Here is a 19,553-nt window from a genome sequence, read left to right as displayed (position 1 = left end):
CAGTAATCTCGCATCTGCTCCTCATTAAACCAGTACTATCAATGCAGACTACATAGTTTAAGATACTTTCCTAAACCAGTCTTAAGCCCCTGCTCCTGTACTTCCCCTTCCTTTCCTTCCATTTGCTGTTACAGAACTACCTGTTTAAAAGCCCAGAACCCCGCTCTAGCAATGTTCTATCCTACTTCTGCTTTAGGTATTTTTTGTTACAGAAGTTCTACATGACCAACAGATACCAGCTCAGTTAGGATTTATACACAGTCATCTTGAAAATAAACATTGCTGGCTGTTTCAGGGTTCTGAAGAGATTCCTACTTGTTGACAAATACTACACTATTTTAATCAAACAGCTTACCTGGAAGTCAAATGTTTCATCGCAGTTGAAAACCAACACAAAGCGGCCGAGCTGATGTCCAAGAGCTTTAACAGATTCTGTTTTACCAGTACCAGCAGGACCTGTTTTTGAAATGGGATGAACGTGCTTAGGGTTTATCATCTGAATAGCACTACCAACTCATGTAATCTGCCAGCATGTGAGTTCTGAAGTACCTGTTCACTCAGCAGGGTTCAAACAAAACGAATAGCACTACCAACTCATGTAATCTGCCAGCATGTGAGTTCTGAAGGTACCCGTTCACTCAGCAGGGTTCGAACAAAATCTAAATCTGTTTCAGCTTCCCCCAAAAGACCATTTTGTTGTTCGCTATCTTAGTTAAAAGTGTCCTGTACGTTCATATTGACACTGTATTGTGGGGATGCACATCCTTTCCCCAGTCCACCCCCTAAACCCCATCCTAGGCCACACTATAGTCTCAGGAATGCTTATTAGCCCTTGGCCCACATTAACGGCACCAGCCAGCTCCCCTTGTGCTTATCAGAAACCCTGTCTGCTCCCACAGCTTCTGTTGCCTAACAAGCTTCTGTTTTCTACTTAATAGCCTTGAGATTTCTGTTTTTTCTGTCTAAACAATGGAGCGAGTAGAATAATATTTTTGTTGCTGGACTTTTCAAGGAAAGTTCCAGCAACCACCAACTCGGACTGTGGCCAGGATGGAAATTTACTGATGACTAAAATCAGTAACTTTGCAACTCTATAAACAGTGGTCCTCAGTGAGACCCTTTGAGACCTCCCAGACTGCAGCAGGCTGTGACCAGGATCTCCTTCCCAGTGGGATGCCTCTTGGAACTTGTGATCTCTCCAGTTTGCAATGGAGGATTTGCCATTGAAAGATGACAACTGAACCAGGGCTAATATCCCCCACTCCCTGAGACCAACCCTTCATCTCTGGAGATCTGCAAAGGCATCTGATGTATTTCACTGAATTTAAGGTGAGTTTTTCATAGGTATACCTTTGCATATACTTCATGTCTGTGTGCCTTATGAGTGTTGCCAATTTAGGTTTATAATTAATCTAAACTTTTTGTCAAGTTACTGTTGTGCTTATAGAAAATCCTACTGAATATTTTTTTTAAATTAATCAATTGTTCAAGTACTGCTATTATTGTATTGATTAGGTAATTAAGTTTTGCTAAATTCTTTAGACCTTGACTTGATCCAGTCTGAAGCCAAGCTTGACAAGGGAGTCCTCTGACTCCTGAGACCCAACAGTAGTCTCCCTTACCCCTTTGCATCCCTTACTGTTATCGCCACTTTTCCTTCTGTGTCCCCAGTCTCCACATATACCATTTTAGATTTATTTTCATCAGATTTTTCCTTGTGTACTTTATCTATATAGTAAATACTAGACTGAACCTTGCCATACAACTTGCTGTGCTTTTTACAAATTCATATTAAACCTGCCTTAACTGATTCCTCATTGGTGATTCTTTAAGTGACCTAAACCACTCATTCTCATACATATTAGAGAAGATAAGAGTTTTATACACTTGTCTCACAAACTTACCAAATGGTGATCCTCCAAGTCTTGCCTCCAGGGCTTGTGTCATTGTCAGGTAGCAGCGGTCAGTGAGAGGAGTCTGTACCAGCTTATCCTGAACCCCAAGGTACTCAAAACCATAGTTGAATTTGGCATTTGCCATCTGAATGGAGAGCTGTTGCAACACATCTGTCTGCTTTGGGTCAAAGTAGAACCGCATTTGGCTGAGCCACTCGAAGGATTTGGAGTTGTCGATCTTGCTTTTGATCAGTGATCTTGTAACATCTCTCTGGTGCACCAACTCAGTGATCTGGAGAAGGAAGTAACTCCTTAAGACCACAACAATACAAGCCAATGAAGACAGGCTAATAAAGACAGGAATCCTACAACTTCTCAGATTAGCACAGTAAACTGCCATCACTTAGAAATCATGACCTAAAACCAGTCTCTGGTTTAAAATCTGTTGCTACAAAGCCAAAACTAACAATATTGCCTACTGTTCTTAATGACTTTCCTAGTTCACAGCAAAGCACTTTGGCCCAGTTAGCCTGTTAGTCCATTACACTATTGAACTTGGTATTTTACTTGCCAGAAACCAGATATTTCCCTCTAGAAATAACCCAGGATCATTTTAATTCTCCCCCTACCTCCAATCCCTATCTACAAACAAAAGCATATTATGATTACAAAAATAAGCAACTTAATGACAAATTTCATATTTGAATGAAAAAAAGCAGTAACTTCCATACCTGGAAGATCCAGTTTGAAGATCAGTTCACTGAGACAGCATATAGTATGATATCATGCACTAAGCTGACTAGAGTGAAAAACTACCACCACCTACATTAAGGATCAGGCCTTAATGTAATTGCTTAAATCACACAAAATCTTTTCCTGGAGGAACAGTAAGTCTTAGACTGATCAATTTTTTCATTAAAATTTAAAAATGCTCACCTGTAAACCCTGAAGAGGAAAGGAAGCTTTTACTTACCAAATGCTCCAGTTTTCTTCTGCGAAGGGGTGGCTGCTCCATCAGCACAGAGTCTGCCAGGACATTGAGTGTGACCTCAACATTGGCTAGCACAGACTGGAGAGGACTGTTGTCTCCACCTCCACCATTGAGGGCTGACTCCACATTCTCAGACCAAGCAATCTGGGCTGACAGCACAACAAGCTGAGCCTGTGTAAAAAAAACCTTATCAGATAGTTTTCCTTGCTGAAGTAACCAAGCTGCAGTATACTCAAGTGTCCCACATTAATACCTGGTATTTGTCAATCCAAGAGATGTAGACTGCTGGATCAATTGAAGTTGCTTTTCCAAAGATTTCTACTTCAGTAACAGACTCTGCAAGCAATTTAGCAAGGGTCACTCTCATCTCTTTTTCAACAAGAGTGAGCCACTCATTGATCTTGGGATGTTCTGTGATGGAAACAGGTGTTTTGAACAGCACCTGCAAGAATTAAAAGTTTAAGTCAGCCCACATCCACTTATTTTCAGAATTTTATTTAAAAAAAAATAATTTATGCAGCTATACCTCCTCTCCTTCGCGTGAGGAAATCCCAAGAACCACAGAATTGTCCTCATTGAGAATAATGCTAGAGACTCCAGCAAACATTTTCTTGAAGTGTTTCTGCAACTTAGCCACATTTTTGCTGTTTCCAATGATTTCAAGCAAGTCTTCATCACCAACAAAGTAGAACCTGTTAATCACATAAAATTAGATCTACATCAGAACTTCAACTATCACTTTTAATTTAGAATTTATGCTTCATCCATGGCCACTACACGAAATAATTGACAATCATTTCCTCAACACTGCAAGAGTGCATGAACCACAAATTTGCTAGCAGTTATACCCCAGTGCTACCTTTAAGTTCATGTGGTCTGTACCATACAGAAGAGTATACTTGCTCCATAGTGTGGATAATTTTCTTTACTTATCCATCTCTGAAATACCAACTCAGAACTCCTCATTCTTATTTTCTGATGCTAAGTGACAAATTAGGTGAGGACTACAGCTAAGTCAAAATCAATGACCTAAATACTGGACTGTGATAATTTAGACACTGTCCTTCAATCAAATGGCAGAAGAACCTCTTCAGTTTACAGAAATCAGCTGCAATGGTTCCTTAGGCAATATCCAAATCCTGAAACCAGCGATAATTTTCTTTACTTATCCATCTCTGAAATACCAACAGCAGTTTGGGATTGAATTGCCTGTCAGGAAGAAGAACTCCCACTCACAACTCCTCACTCTTATTTTCTCATGCTAAGTGACAAATTAGGTGAGGACTACAGCTAAGTCAAAACCAATGACCTAAATACTGGACTGTGATAATTTAGACACTGTTCTTCAATCAAATGGCAGAAGAACCTCTTCAGTTTACAGAAATCAGCTGCAATGGTTCCTTAGGCAATATCCAAATCCTGAAACCAGCCACAGATGAGCAAGTAAGGGAAGTTTCAGCCCCACTTCTGGAGAAGTAGCTGTAACTGAATTATGTATATAGACAATACATATTTAAATGGTCATAATATCTCATAGATATGCACCACAGAAGAACTGGTAGAGGCTTTACAGAGCAGTACACCAATTCCTGCACAGAAACATCGATTACTTCAAGAGTCAACTGCTTACCGAGGGAAAGAGGACCTTTCCCTTTCCAAGTATTCTCCCAGGGCTTTCTGTATCTTCCCAAGTAAGTCTGCCAGTCTTTCTAATGATCTCTGCACACCTTGAATATTCAGAACATCCATCACAAGTGGAGATTTGGACACCTTTTTCATGAGTGCCAAGAATTCAGTGCTGATGCTGCAAGTAAATTAACACAATACATTAGTGCAAACTCAGTAACCACAGGGCTACAGAACACCAAAGTTATTTGTCTCTAAATGATCACTCCACCTCTAACAGCTGTAGCAGCTCTGGGGAACACAAGCCTAAATTCCCCAAATTACTCTTTATCTAACTCAAGCCCTCAACAACAAAATCTCACTTCTTTGTAAAGTTCAATCTACCAATGTAGTCCAGAGCAGACCTACTTATCTTTACTTCCTGAAGTGACACATAAATCTGATTCTTTGATCTGACTGGAAGTGTGTGGAATGAGTAAGTATTATCAGACCAACTTAGAGGAAGTAAATAATGTTTAAAGGGTGAGATTAAAGGTTGTAAGCAACAGAAAATTGCCTGTTCATTGCAGCCACAATGCCAGAAAAACCATTGAAGCAACTGACAGGAGCTAGCAAGGAAAACCACCCGAGTCCAAATCATCTTCTAAAAATTGTACATCAGCCCATTTACTACAAACATTTTCTGCCATAGTTGCACCTCTTTGCTTGATGAACTTGTATCTACAGCAGCTGTAATCCAGATGGACCAGGTAAAAATGCAGTCAGTATTTCAACTCAGAGACTGCTACAGTGAGTCATGAAGTTTCAGGCCTGCCAACAGGGTGCCCCAAGGGAGGCAAGAAAACAACAAAATGAAGAAGTCACCTCTGGAACCGCTGTGTCTCCACAGGCAGCAAGTGCTTGATGTCTGCACTGCCAGTAAAGATACCCTCCAGGTAGACCCACCGCCTCTGGACATCTATCCAGACATCAAAGAGTGCCATGATACGGTTCAGCTTATCTTCCCAGCTAAGGGCATCTTCCTCAAACACCTGAAGTTTAAACACTACATTAATATTCATTTTAATATTATAAAGTGTTTGTTACTAATAATTATTAGAGAAAACAGTTTTTGAGAGTTACAAAGTATGCATTATACAATTAACAATCTTGTCAGCTCTAAACTGTGAATATGGTCCCTGCTGACAAAAATATAAACTGAACAGAAGGGAAAGGCAGAAATAAACAAAAATTATTTAGCTTTGTTCTCCATTTTACCTTGTAGTACGGTGACAGCTTCATAGCAGACACGCTGTTAATGTGCTCCTTGACTTTGTTGAAAAGGTCATCCCATCCACGAATCAAACGACACTTGTTCTGATAATTGACCAAGTCCAGTTCATAGGTGTTCCACACTTCTCTTATCTGAAGAAAAAGATGTTTATGATAATAATTTTTCCTCCAACATAGTTACAAAGTAGAAATGTATTACACTAAACAGATACTATTTTTTTTACCCATAGATTCTGACTTTACACTTAAGCTTTTGTTAAAAATATTGAGACTATGATGCAGTTCAAGGCGGGATCTTTGCAGTCACTACCAAGAACTGCTTTTCCAAAATAATGTAAGTTTCATCAGAGGAAATTTACACAGCTTTAAACTGTTCCCCAAAACAGAGCAAACCATGGAGTCTTGGCACTTATTTGAACAGCTTACAGTGACAAGTTTACTACACAAGTAGCCATTTAAAGCAACCCTCAAATTTGCTATTACATGCATACATACAAGGGCTGATACTAGCCTGTTTCAAGAACTCTTCCAAAGCCATCTCTCCCTGAGCCACGAGCAGAACATCTTTGACGATTGCTTCATTTCTCTGTAAATCGACATCCCAGATCTGGCCCAGGGTCAATTCTGAGACAACCCAGTTAACATGAAGCCTCTTCATCAGTTGTTTCCAGTGTCGGTCTTTAAGTGCCTCAGATTTCAGTTCAATAACTAACATGTTTATCTACAGAAGAAAAGAAAGCAAGTTACATCTTTGAATATGAATATAAAATACATACATTTTAGAAATGTGGGCAACTTACCTTCATGTAGCCCTTCAGAAGTCTCTGGACATACTCATAGGAGGCGTACTGTCGCAAACGGGCAGGGAAGTTTTTCAGTTGGTTCAGCAGACCATCCAAGTTTTGTCGAAGCTGTCAGTAACACAAAAGCATTGAAATCTTTCTCTACAAGTCCTGTGCACATCACCATACAAGTTACCTATACATCTGTTACAGAACTCTCTCTAATGAGACATTAGCAACAGGACAGCACTTACAAGTATTATCCTTGTTTGCCTAAGATCTGGTTACTCTACAGTAATTTTATTGGTCTGATTGAGATTCATGATGCAGTCTTGTCACAGGCAGTTAGTTTATAGATTAGTGTTCTTTCTGCTCTTTACCTCCTGAGCACTGAACTAAAATCAATGCTGTTTACCCAACTGTATAATGAAGTTTCTCTAATGAGTTCCAACAGACTATTTAAAAACAGCAGTTTCTTCTCTGTAGATGCAGTCCAATCTCAAACTATGGAAGCTGCATAAATTCCCTGTAAGATTACTTAAATTATGACAATCCTGTGAATATTTTTTATCTTACTTTCAGAAGAAACATACTCACAAGATATTGAAAAAGGCACCTAAACACTGAAAATGATCTAGACTGACAACAGAGCATGTCTGTCTCAAGAAGTCTAATTCCTAATTTGCATATACTTGTGGCAGTTATATTGTTAATGTACACAAAAGTGAAGTACCTTGCGAGGCTGTACTGAAACCCAGGGTTGTTCTTTCATTTGATCAATTTGTTCCCAGACCTTAGAGAGTTCAGACCAGACACCTTTGAGATCTTGCAGCTCTTCAAGGGCTACCTGTAATAAAGAACGTATCAAACATCAGCAGTTATTCCTAATTCCTTCAAAGTCAATAGCATGGGTGAGTTAAACAAAATACTTCTAATCCATCAAAGATCTTTGGATAGTTTGCCAGTTTGACAGAACTGCAACAGCAAGTGACCACGATGAAATTTTCCATCTCAGCTCACATAACAGTTTCAAAATAATAAGACAGTCAAGGAAGAGATCACAGAGAAGCTCTGAAGGCTACACCTGAGTCAGTGTGGAGACTGTGCCCTGACATTAGTACAGCACACACTACAAGTCACTGTCCTGAGGGAGAAAACGATGGAACTGAAACATTTCTATCCAAAACTGGCAAGCAGGTGTGTGAGCAGGTTGTACCTGGACGCGTTCTTCACTGCCACTGAGCAGTCCAGTATCTGTAAGTTCCAGAGCTTCCTTGGCCTTGGCACACTTCTCACGGTCATCCTTCAGCCTGCCGAATTTTCCTTCGTAAATGGTAAGAGCTTGAAGAGCCTCTTCTGGACGCAGATTTCCCTAAAGTTTGCATGGAGTACATTAATCCAATAATCCTACAGTTACGCTGAAGGCAAGTTAAAAGTAGGGACTAAATATAAATGTCGGTTTGTCTCATTTTTTTACATTTCCATTTTGCTGACAATAACACAACATACTATTCCATAATCAGTCTTATTTCATTTTTACATGCAGCTTTTTGCTTTACTAAAAAGCATTTCAGGAAAAAAAAAGGCAAAAAGCATCTTGCTTCTGAATCCTCCTACATGCATACTTCTGACACATACTTGTTTCAGACAAAGCTCTCTTTGTCAATGAAGTAATTTACTTTTCTGCACCTAAGAGAGGCCTATGTTTTAATGGTAAATTTCCCTCTGCAACTATTGCTAAAAATCAACACACTGGCAGGTTATTATGGAACCCTTAAAAAGACTTTTACTATCATCTAAAATGAAAAACTGCAAAAAAAGCATAAAAACAAACTGAATGCAGAAAATCTACCTCATTCACTGAGTAATAGCCATCACTACTTACTGTTACAGGCTTTGTTTTCTCCCAGTCTGTCAGCAAGTCAGTTGTTCGGCTCTCCACTGCACGATCCTCCTGAACTATTTTCATCTGCAGATTTGCTACTTGTTGTTGAATGGCAGAATCCTTCCTACGCATAATGTCATTGAAGGCGCCCCATTCTCCTTCAATGTTGTCAATGTACAGCCAAGAGGAAGGGAACTGGAACCTTTGTTTTTCAAGCAAGCGCTGACCATTGCGATAAAGCTACAAGACACAGTGGTTTGAAGTTAAAAACACAAAACTTAATCTGCAATGCTAAATTAACATACTTTAATAAATGCTCACTATAGAGCTCACAGGATTTTTCAGAATATGAAGTTCAAATCTGCTTTTAAGAGAACTTGAGTATCATTTTATGATGAAGCTGCTTGTTATGAGCTAAGCCTGACATTTCCACAAGTCAGAAACATTAGCAAAAGACAACAAACATACCTCAACTTGCTTTTCAAACTGTTTGATTTTACGTTTCAAGGACTGCACATATGTGATGAATGTCACAGCATCTGATGTGCTAGCAGTGTCCACAGAATGCTGCTCCAGCTCTTGACGGGACTGTTAAGGGCACAAATCAGTGTTTTAGCGCTCTACAACAGTTGATCTGAAAGTGAAAAACTGAAATTAAGACTTTTCTTACCTTAGAAATTTGTGAATGAAATTCTGTCATATTCTGACCAAGCATTTGGCCAAATTTGCTGAGCACCTCCTTGTGCCAGGAGTCATACTTCAAGTTCACCTTTGATTGTACCTACAAGTGAATAATGTTACATAATAGTAATTTGTCACCCTTGTTGTTTTTCTGTTACACACCTATTCTGAAATTCAATGCATTTATCACAACAAATAATTAAGATTTCTCACCTTGCCATAGTCTATGACAACAGGTCCAAACTCCTTTCTGGTTTCTGCATTGTCAAATGTTCCTCTTGCCTTTCTTATCTGAACCAAAAGGGCCTGCCACTTATTCAGGTCTTCTCCAAGACGGTTGTATATGTTTTCAGCCTGCATGTCCCACAGACACTGGTATTGCAGCCAAACCTAAACGGAGGTATTTCACAATATTCAGAACTTCTCCAGTATATTCCAAAACACGTGTTTCCACGTGTTCAGTCCCCAGGAAAACTGAAAGTCCATGTTAATTTTAGCTGTTCCATTATATCCTGTTAGTCTCCTACCTTGACATACTGCTCCACTTCAGTCACAATTCCCATGACAGCTGAGTATGACTCCTCCAGAGCTGCAGGGCCATCAGGCATCCTTGTCAATGCATTGCGATAGAACTTCTCTTCCTCAGACAGCTCATAATGCACTCCAACCTAAGAACCACAGTTATACTTGTGATATACATTAATTTCCAGGGCACTCAGGTTTGGTTTTAGATCAACACACTAATATATTGAGGACAGTTAATTGCTAAGTGAAAGTAATTGCTCAGACTTAGATACAGCTTCATTACACTTACCTGGTATCTCTGGCTTTGAATTCTTGGCAGTGACAGGATTACCATTTTCCAAGAAAACATTTCTTGGTAAAGTTTGTATCTACAGTCTTCAATTGGTGGATTCAAGTATATCACCTGGTTGGTTATTCTTAGTTCATGTACAATGTTCTGCAGAAATAGTAAAAACACGCAGTATTACTGGCAGATACTGCTACATATAGACAAGAATTTTGGGCTTCAAGAAGTATTTTTTAAAAGTCAACTTGCACTTAAATGGGAAAAGGAAAATATTTCTCCAAAAACAGATGGAAGAAGACATATTTATCTACCATATAGACCTCAGAAATAATTTCTGCTTTAGTTAATTGACAATACGGAAAAAAACCTCAGCCAACCAAAAAAATCTAATGCAAAAAAACCCACAGGAAAACTTACTTTGATCTTGGGTTCACCACCAGGCTTATGGCTCACTTGAGGAGCATCTGTATCCATGTCAACTTCTGCTTTGTCATCTGCTTGTCCCAGAAGAACCTGGGTCCAGGCCCTAAGTCCAGCTTGCAAACGAACACCTAGGATTCTTTCAATCTAAAGAAAATGAAGCACGTTGGAGGGACAACTTGCATATTCACTGCATGAAGATCCCCACTATCAATATATTCTGACAGACACACTACAGCACCTCAAAGAACCAAGTGCTCCTTTACTAAGCCATTCCAGCACCAGAAAGGGCTTATAAGAATTGGAGGGCCTATTTACTAGGGCTTGTAGCAATAAGACAGGGAATAATGGCTTTAAATTGAAAGACAGGAGGTTTAGATTAGGTATTAAGAGTGGTGAGGCACTGGCACAGGTTGCTCAGAGAAGTTATGGATGCCCCATCCCTGGAAGTGTTCCAGACCAAGCTGGATGGGGCTTTGAGCTACTTAATCAGTGGCATCACTGCCCATGGCATGAGGGCTGCAACTAGATCATCTCTAAGGTCTATACCAACTCAAACCATTCCATGATTAAAGAGGTTTAGGAGTTTTAGTAAATTTGCACTGAATATAATTCAAAGCTTCTCCTCATCCCTCATGGACTTTAATGTTTAAAATTAAACAATTTTATCCATATTGAAGTTGGCCTAGTGACCATTAACCTCAAACTTAATAGGCAGAAGCAAACAATACGATGGCAACAAGTCTTTGCTACCAAGATAGCAAATTTCCACCACCCTTTATCTACCTTGCTCCCCAGCATCCTCTAGGCCATCAAACTGTATCAAACTTTTTTCTTCAAAAGACAAAACTCCCCTTGAATTAACTGATCCCAAAAGTCAACAGTAAAAAAACACCAACACACGTCTTGCATCTTCTGCATATCAAAAACACACTGAAATTTTCAGGGAATGAGAATTTAGTCTCTCGTGTGACTATGAAGAAAAGTCTCCCTGGCTGACTATGAAGACAATAATTGAAATATATTTTCCACCTGAATAAAATGTTACCTCTAAACATATACTACTCCTGGATCTCAAACCTACCTCCATATCCAATTTATTGACCCAGATTGGCAAATTTGAGTATGAATGAAGATTTAAATCATCCACAGCTTTCTGAACTCTGTTCAAGATTTCGGAGAAAGTCTTGTGATCATACATGCAGGTTTCCAATGATCTCACTTCCAGGTCTATCTTCTCTTCAATAATGAGCAGATCATCCACCTAAGACAGTTTAGGAAAAATGGGATGTTTAGTTTGACAGGTTAGATCAAGGAAACAATAATTCAGTAATGGTTAATCATGTATCTTTATTTTAATGCAGCAATCCATCGATTTTAGCATTATCAAATGAAAACAGTACTGCTACTAGCAATTTTAGCACTACTAAAAGATCCATCCGGTTGGCCAATTTGTGCTGACTCAACCAGCTACTTAAACCAAGAGCTGCAGAACTGTTTCTCAGCTATACAATGACACTTTTGGGTAACAACACATTACTGAATTATAAATGTAAAAGTTTTGACACAAAACACAAACCTTTTCCTGGAAACTGAAGACAGTCTCAGCCAAGCGCTGTACATATGGATCAAGCTTGTATGATTCCCACACGAGTGCAATTCCTTCTGCAATCAAAGCCTGCACCTCTTTCTTCAAGCCAGCAACCAGCAGTGAGATAGTATTACGCTCTTCTACTTTCTCACATGTTCGCTCATATGTGCGGACACTTTCAATGAGAGAAATAGCAAATGGATAGAGCTGGTTTGCTTGGTGAGCTTTGTTGACAATTGCTAGTGGGACACGGAAACCAAGCCACTTCAGGTTTCGGACTTCTTTTGAAAGTGTAATTATTTCTGGGAGGAAGTTGACTTTGAGTTTCAGGACATTTCCAGTTCGACCTCGAACACGAGTGCTTTCGATGGTGAAAATGCGACCGGACACACCAAGGTTGCGTTGCTGAACTTTTCTTGCCCAGTCATCAAAGATCTCTTGAGTGTTGAGCTTCATACGAAAGCTATCTCCATCCTGCTTTAGCTTCTGACCTTCCACATGGTTCTCCCAGCCTTTGCCAAGGACATCCTCCACACGCTTCATGTAAGCGGTGAGCTGCCTGTCGATCTGTTTTGCCCAAATTATAGACCCAGACACAGGAGGCAAGTCACGAACGTGACTCATTTTACATGCTTGACTCTGTGGGTATTGTACTTTAAACTTGTCATGAAGAGACTCGATATCATCCTTCACACGCTGGATCAACTGCGTTTGGTACTCACGAATGGCACCGCGAATGTGAGGTCTGACAAACAAGGCGTTAAAGCGGGAGAAGATTCTGAACATTTCATTGGCATTCTTTGCTGTACCGAGCTGGTCTCTCAAACGGGCTGTTATCCTTGTTTCAACTCTATCAATTCTTTCATCGTAGCGCTTCATTGCTGCCTCCCAGGCTTCTGTACCTTCTTTGGAAACATCTAATCCATCTACTTCCTTAACATTCTCATAAGCGAGATTGACTTCTTCAATTGCATTAGCATCTGCAGCATCAAAAAGGACTTCTGCTACTTTCATATCCTGTGGTTCAGGTACCTCTCCTTGATTTTGCTGGGCAACAGCTGTTACCTACATTAGGATCACAGTTTAGTGAGTTGGATACTTCAAAATTTCCCTGGAAGTAGCAAAATGCAGTTGGTTCTAAAAAATACTGCACATATCCCCTACCAATCAGTGATAAATTCTTAACAAACTTTCAGTCATGCTTCAGAATTAACTTCCAGTAGGAACAGGGCATCACAGTTACTTTACAAACTTCCACTACAGTGCAGCATAATCTCATTTTCCGCTGTGGTTTAGCCAAGTTCAAGGATTTAAACATTTATTAATCTCCTCTGTGTTATGTCTAGACTTGCTGAGTTTATTAACACAAGCATGTATTATGCAACGCAAGTCAGAATTAAAGCTAAGCCTATTAGCAAGGGTTCAAAACTAAATGTGGAAACTGAATGTTACACTACATTTGTGTTGGTAACTTCAAGTAACAGTAACACTCTTGAAGAAGCCACACAGATTTTCTGTTTGGTAACAACCAAGACTACACTACCTGAGGTCGCAAGACTCTCACAATGACTGCTCTCAGCTGCTCATGCTGACGCCTGAATTTCCTCATTTGATCAAGACGACTCTGGAGCTTCCTGTGAGCAGGATTGATGCGCCACACCATCTTCAGGTTCTCTTCCCTTTTTCTCTTCACGATATCTCTCAGCAGAACTTGTAGCTTCTCATATTCATCATCCCAGGTTTGGAATACTTCAAAGCATGCAACCATTACCTGAAAAAAGTTTTAGCACAGGAAATTTAATTCCCAAATTAAATGCTTCCTGAAAGTCACTGTCCAAAGCAAAAATACAGCAATCAGTATCACAAAGCCATGAACATACCTTTTCAAATTCTTCATAGGCCACGTGCATCAGTTTTCTGGTTCCCAACACTTTAAGCAGCTGAGAGCTCAGATCTCTTGAAATAGCCTCCACTAAACGCAATGCCCTTTGGATTGGGTATTTTGTGTTCCTGATTTTTCTCAAATGGGTAAATATTGCAACAAGGGCCTGCCTGATTTTGTCCAGCTCTGTAGCAGACAGCAAGTCATTGAGTGGAAAGTCTTTCATCAGTGGATTATAGTCATTCACAGTTTCCAGCGCCTGTTTCAGACCTAAATGGAAAAGATTTTGAATATAACTTTTCATTTCATTGACCAAAATCTCTATCTGTAACTAGTCCAAGGGTCCTCTAAACAGCACAGCTCTTTGTACCACAACGTTCAGGTTTTTTAACAGTTTAAGTTCTGTAGGACATTAGAGAAAAATGTTATTGAACAGATATTTTACCTGTGTCAGTATCAAAGCTGACAGTCGCATGGAAACGTTTGCCATGTTTCAGAATGTCCAGAGTCAGCAGAACTTCTGGACTTTCACGTTTTTCCTGAATGCGGTACAGAGCCCTTTCCAAATTTAACCAGAAGCTTATCTCCTGTAATGCAGTGCCTGATGCAGGATCTCGATCTAATTTGGTCACCTTCAAAGTAATGGAGAGAAAGAGATGGGAGAGAGAAAAGCATTTAATTTATATGCTTCAACTGTAAAAACTTGCTGTTATAAATATAATTGGAACATGCAACAACTGCCAGGTTTTCATAACCCAACCTCAGACAGTTTTGGCACTCATTCTTTGAAAAGTGTAGGAACTGTATGCAACATGTGACAAGTGTAATTCCAGAGATCCTAAAGGTTGGTTTTAGAACCCTGATGTAATAATCTTCAGCACAGCCTAAAAATGTCACTTTCCTGCTTTCCTGAGAGTGTCTGTATTCTGGTTAAAGGCAGATGAGCCAGGCAAGATAACAAACATTTTATGCTCTTAAGTAAGAAAAGACAACACTGTTCCATGAGCAATAGGCATCTTCTGTGCTCACAAAGGCAAGAAAGCCAGACTAGTATCTCAGATGTTGCTTTTGAGTAACACCAGCAAAGCAGCAGCTCTTTTGAAAAGTAACAGGCAGAAGTATGAGATTACAAGATAGGGCTGGAGCAACCATTGTGAAGTGGCTGTGGATGCACCAGGACCAAATAGCAAAACAGGCCAATCAGATGTGTTCCTCTCAATCTGCTGTAAAGATCTGAAGAACAGTCACAAAATCCACAGGATTATTGCCAGTTACTTGAGTCTACAATGTAAAACAAAGTCATACTCTTGGTTATTTGTCGAACAATTCAGACTAGATTCCAAACTTAGACTAGGCTTAGCCTAATTTTAGATTAGACTTAGACTAATTTAGACCAATGTCTCTGGTGACTCAAAAACCTGGTCTCAGATCTTCAGAGCATCCTGCACAAGCAGCATTTTACAATGTAAACTGTGAAGATACACAGTACTACAAAGAAGTTCTTATTACTTAGTTGCTTTTTCCCCCCTGCTCTTTATTTGGTTACCTTTTGTATTTCTCTAATCCAGCGGTTGACTCCAGACTGTAACTGATTAAGGAACAATGGATCCTCAGCCTTCTCACCAAAATCTGTGACTTTTGGTTTTTCTCCACGTTCATAACACTGCTTGGCAACATTAGTAATGGTTGCATGAATGGGCAGACTGATCTCTGGAATTTCAATATTCTGTTGCAAATGCAAGAGGCCCATTTCAAGCTCTGCAATCTTTTTCTCAACTGAAGGAGCCATTTTATCTCCATCCCTGAAAAAGCACAGATGTTTCAGATATAAGAAGGCAAACCAAAAAACCATACATAACACATTTAGACATGAACTGCTTCCCCAAAGTCAGCAACAGCATGATACCAACTGTGTGCTTAAACCAGCCATGGGATTCACCATGAAGAGTCACTGTTGTTTGTTACTTTTTTTAAATCATTAAACACTTTAGTTCATTAGCACAGAAATGCAGTATTTATACTGAATTACCTGTCTGCTTTGCCAGATTCTCTGATATAGGACTTGAAGAAGGGAGCAACAGCATTGCTAATGAAAGAGTGCAATGTTTCATATGGAGAATCTTCACTGAGAGTGAGCACTCTGAGCTGGGAAGACACTGGTTTGTCGGCATCGATCACTGCTGTGCGTTTAATGAACGCCAGGCTATGGAACAGAGAACAGAGTTACTAACCAATCATCTGACACTGAAGTGACACAATAGCTTAAAGCTGACTGCAAGTTTAGGAGTCAAATGGCAATCTGTATCATCCTACTTCACAATCTTTTTTCTAAGAGACTTGAATACAAGCCTTCCAAATAAATACATCTTTACTTTCAGCAATGAGCAAGCTGAGCTATCGATAAGGACTCTGAAACGGGGCACACTAAAGACAAAACACAATTTACAGAGCTTCAGGATCAAATATTCCTCAATATAAGGGACAAATATCTAAGAGACATAAACAAAGAATATTGAACCCACGTTGTGCACGTTACAGCTGCATGTATGCCAAAATAAAACTTTGTTTCTTTAACCCCATAGCTAGAAGTCCTAGGTCCACTCCTTTCAGCCTCATGACACACCCTTTTTTCATCAGAACCTCTGCCTTGACAAGCTTGAATAAAAACACTGCCTGAAAGCAATAGGTAAACCAACGGTAAATTTGTAGGTAAAGGAGGTAAATTTGCTTATACAAGTTTTACATATATGGAGTAAAAATGTTAAGATCTATTTTACTAATTCACCTGTTTGACTTTATTCCATAATGAATGTCAGTGCTGATACTGTAGGAAATGAACTCTTTTTCCTCTTCTCCTTCATCTCCCACATCCTCTGCAGAAAAAATATAGTATGTAAGAAACAATTTCTAACACATCTGCCACTCCTTCTCAACTACCTTCTGCTATTACCAGACTATTTTCTAACCTTTAAGCTCCACGCCAACTTAATTAACTAAATTAGGTCAAATGTAGCTTTGCAATATCTCTCAGATGTAGAATGGGTTCATTGTCTTTAAACAAAACTCCATTAAGATTTAGGTTGCTATAAAAATAATAAAGCATTACAGTAAGTGAATTATAACTCACATTCTGAGAGAGAAATGTGCAATGCAGAATGTGCATTTATTTGCAGAGATATGTTGCCAGGACAACTATGCTTCAGTGAGAACATTAAACAGCTGCTTTTTTCTTTCAGAGGTGGCTTTGTATTTTCAGACATCTACTCTAAAATTATTTGGAAATTAAACTCTGAACAACAACAAAGAAATCTCTTGACAGAACAAAAAGCCAAGCCGTGGGAAGTACTCAGGCATTAGCACAGCCAGTGCATCACAGATGATGTAATTGCTGAGGATGCAGGCAGCCGTGCTGCAATGCAGTGATTTCAGTGCAGAAGGTTACTCCCGGTTGGGGGACACACTCTCACTGCACACATTATAGCAGACTCTGTCCTGCTCTGTCCCCTGCAGGCTGGGGAGCTGGTGACACCAGAGAGCAGCTTGCACTATGCAGAAATAAGGTTTCTGATTTATTGCACTTGTAATCAATAATCTACTTCATGATATGCAGTCCATGGACAAGCTTCAATAATAATGCTGTTTTTAAGCATCAGAGCTCTCCATATGCTGCTGGAGATTTCAGAACTGTTAAGTTTGAACACCTGGCTGTCATTCACAAAATCCACTTTGCCCAAATAACTGCTATTAAACCAGAAGACATGGACAGAAATGGCATCTGTGCATCATAAATTAGTATTTGGCTTTTAACAGGTAATGAGTCTCTCAATTTCTTTTTATGCATACATATATAACAATATCCATGCCATGAGCCTGGAGATAACTGATCACCACTATAGTATTTCCAACCTGAACGAGGGAAAACCATTCTCGTGATCCAGGCATAGCAAAAATGCAGGAATCATCTGCATTAGTATTAATGGTTTTCTTTAAACCTTATTTAACACTGTATATGAATTCATAAAGACAGCTGTTCTTTTGTTCTCTTTGAGAAAATTAACCCTACTGAAAAAGACGTCTCAAACTTTGGAAGGGGAAAGAGGAGGATAATCTGGATACAGGCAAAAAATAAACAACGATGGGGTATTTTTAAGCAACATCTGAAGTTTACAACTAATAGACACTGAATGAAAGAACCCTCTTGATGTTTCTCTCTGTGCGCAGCAACTGCAGGGCATATATCAGGATGTTAAATTTCCATGTTTCTGCTGACATGTTAAATAATGCAATATGAAATATGATTTTATTAGGATTTGACATATACAGGAACAGAACCACCAGCATACTAGGAGCAGCGATTCAGAAGTTTAACAGAATTTTGCAAGCTCATGCCGGCAGGCAGGTAGCCATTTACAGACTGTAGGAGCTTCTTTAACAGTAAAAGCCTGCATTTTTGATGAAACTTTGCTGTATATTGTCACTATTTATTAGGCTGCATTCTGTGACACTAGGAGCCTATTTAGTAACAGATTTGTTGACAAGTCATTTTCGAAATAAACAGTTACAGCAGCACATGAGTAACAAAGACCCTCGAGCCACAGACTCAGCTTGGCTGCAGTATTTCATGCAGCATCTGAAGCGGTTCTGAGCGCAAGCACCACGGCCACCAGGCTTTGATAACTAAACAAAGGCACGGCAAGGTCCACATCTTCCTCTGTCAATTACAGGAACTCCCTAATTAACCATGAAACCGCTTTTTACAGGTCGATTGAGACTGGGGTTATTTTTTTCCCCTTATCCGCGGTTTTGGCGCTCTCGTTCTGTTTCAGAGCGGCTATCAGCCTCGCCCAGGAGGTCACTTCCCGAGCAGCCCGGCTGCCGCAGGAGCGGTGCCACGGCCGACTGACGAAGCACTTTGGGTGCCTTTCTAAGCAGAACCGGCCGCGGCCTCAGCACGCTCGGATCTGCGCCCACAGCGAGCCCGCAGCCCCGCCGCACATCCACCCGGGCCCCGGACCGCGGAACAAAGGCGGCGGGGGAGGCCGGGCCGGGTCGGGCGGCGGCCAGCGGGACCCGCCCGCAGCCCAGGCTGTGCCGCCACCGCCCGAGCCCGACAGCGAACCCGCGGTGCCCGGCCCGGTACTCCGGCCGGGGCCGCGCTGAGGCGGAGCGGGTCCGCAGTGCCCGGCCCGGCACTCCCGGCCGGGGCCGCGCTGAGGCGGAGCGGGTCCGCAGTGCCCGGCCCGGCACTCCCGGCCGGGGCCGCGCTGAGGCGGAGCGCGGCCGCGGCGGAGGCGCGCCCCTCCCACCCGCGGCAGGGCGGCGGCCGCGGCCGGCAGCGGCCATTTTGCCACCGCGGCGTCTCCGCTCCCGCCTCACCTTTGAGTGTGGAGCGCTCCACCAGCACCGTGTGGACCTGCGGGTCGGAGAGGAACTTGCGCATATGCTCCACGGCGCCCTTCTCCTCCAACGCCGCTTCCAGCGCCGCCGGCGCCTCGCCGCCATCCTCCAGCAGCAGCGGCACCAGCTTGCGCAGGTGCTTCTGCAGCACCGACACGTCGGCCACGTTCTGCACCGCCGAGCCCGACACCTCCATGCCGCCTTCCTCGCCGCCGGGGCCGCCGCCCCCGCCGCCACCGGAGTCGGACATGCCGAGGCAGAGGGACACCGGCCGGCACCGCGCTCCGCCCGCCCGGCCGCGCCCCGGCTGAGCCCGCCCG

At 41.3% G+C, this 19,553-nt stretch overlaps 1 protein-coding gene across 1 annotated transcript in view; it reads right to left on the bottom strand.

Annotated features, from left to right (window-relative positions):
- DYNC1H1 (dynein cytoplasmic 1 heavy chain 1) overlaps positions 1-19,547 on the bottom strand; it is a 45,507-nt gene extending 25,960 nt beyond the window's left edge. Inside the window, exons 1-28 of the mRNA XM_041476403.1 lie at positions 19,213-19,547; positions 16,622-16,709; positions 15,866-16,039; positions 15,383-15,638; positions 14,282-14,468; positions 13,835-14,106; positions 13,498-13,725; positions 11,943-13,019; positions 11,448-11,627; positions 10,361-10,510; positions 9,947-10,093; positions 9,660-9,800; positions 9,346-9,522; positions 9,122-9,232; positions 8,920-9,039; positions 8,452-8,691; positions 7,783-7,938; positions 7,300-7,413; positions 6,585-6,695; positions 6,296-6,505; positions 5,770-5,916; positions 5,377-5,543; positions 4,517-4,690; positions 3,413-3,578; positions 3,140-3,328; positions 2,869-3,057; positions 1,905-2,187; positions 356-456 (exon numbers count right to left, since the gene is read on the bottom strand). Of these exons, the coding sequence (XP_041332337.1) occupies positions 356-456; positions 1,905-2,187; positions 2,869-3,057; positions 3,140-3,328; positions 3,413-3,578; positions 4,517-4,690; positions 5,377-5,543; positions 5,770-5,916; positions 6,296-6,505; positions 6,585-6,695; positions 7,300-7,413; positions 7,783-7,938; positions 8,452-8,691; positions 8,920-9,039; positions 9,122-9,232; positions 9,346-9,522; positions 9,660-9,800; positions 9,947-10,093; positions 10,361-10,510; positions 11,448-11,627; positions 11,943-13,019; positions 13,498-13,725; positions 13,835-14,106; positions 14,282-14,468; positions 15,383-15,638; positions 15,866-16,039; positions 16,622-16,709; positions 19,213-19,483 (5,826 nt within the window). The 5' untranslated portion in view covers positions 19,484-19,547. The remainder of the gene's footprint in view (positions 1-355; positions 457-1,904; positions 2,188-2,868; positions 3,058-3,139; positions 3,329-3,412; positions 3,579-4,516; positions 4,691-5,376; positions 5,544-5,769; positions 5,917-6,295; positions 6,506-6,584; positions 6,696-7,299; positions 7,414-7,782; positions 7,939-8,451; positions 8,692-8,919; positions 9,040-9,121; positions 9,233-9,345; positions 9,523-9,659; positions 9,801-9,946; positions 10,094-10,360; positions 10,511-11,447; positions 11,628-11,942; positions 13,020-13,497; positions 13,726-13,834; positions 14,107-14,281; positions 14,469-15,382; positions 15,639-15,865; positions 16,040-16,621; positions 16,710-19,212) is intronic.
- Between the last annotated feature and the right edge of the window lie 6 nt (positions 19,548-19,553).

The sequence above is a fragment of the Pyrgilauda ruficollis genome, unplaced genomic scaffold, assembly GCF_017590135.1.
Source record: "Pyrgilauda ruficollis isolate IOZ18807 unplaced genomic scaffold, ASM1759013v1 scaffold38, whole genome shotgun sequence".
Classification (NCBI taxonomy): domain Eukaryota; kingdom Metazoa; phylum Chordata; class Aves; order Passeriformes; family Passeridae; genus Pyrgilauda; species Pyrgilauda ruficollis.
This window is presented reverse-complemented; position numbering and strand designations above follow the sequence as displayed.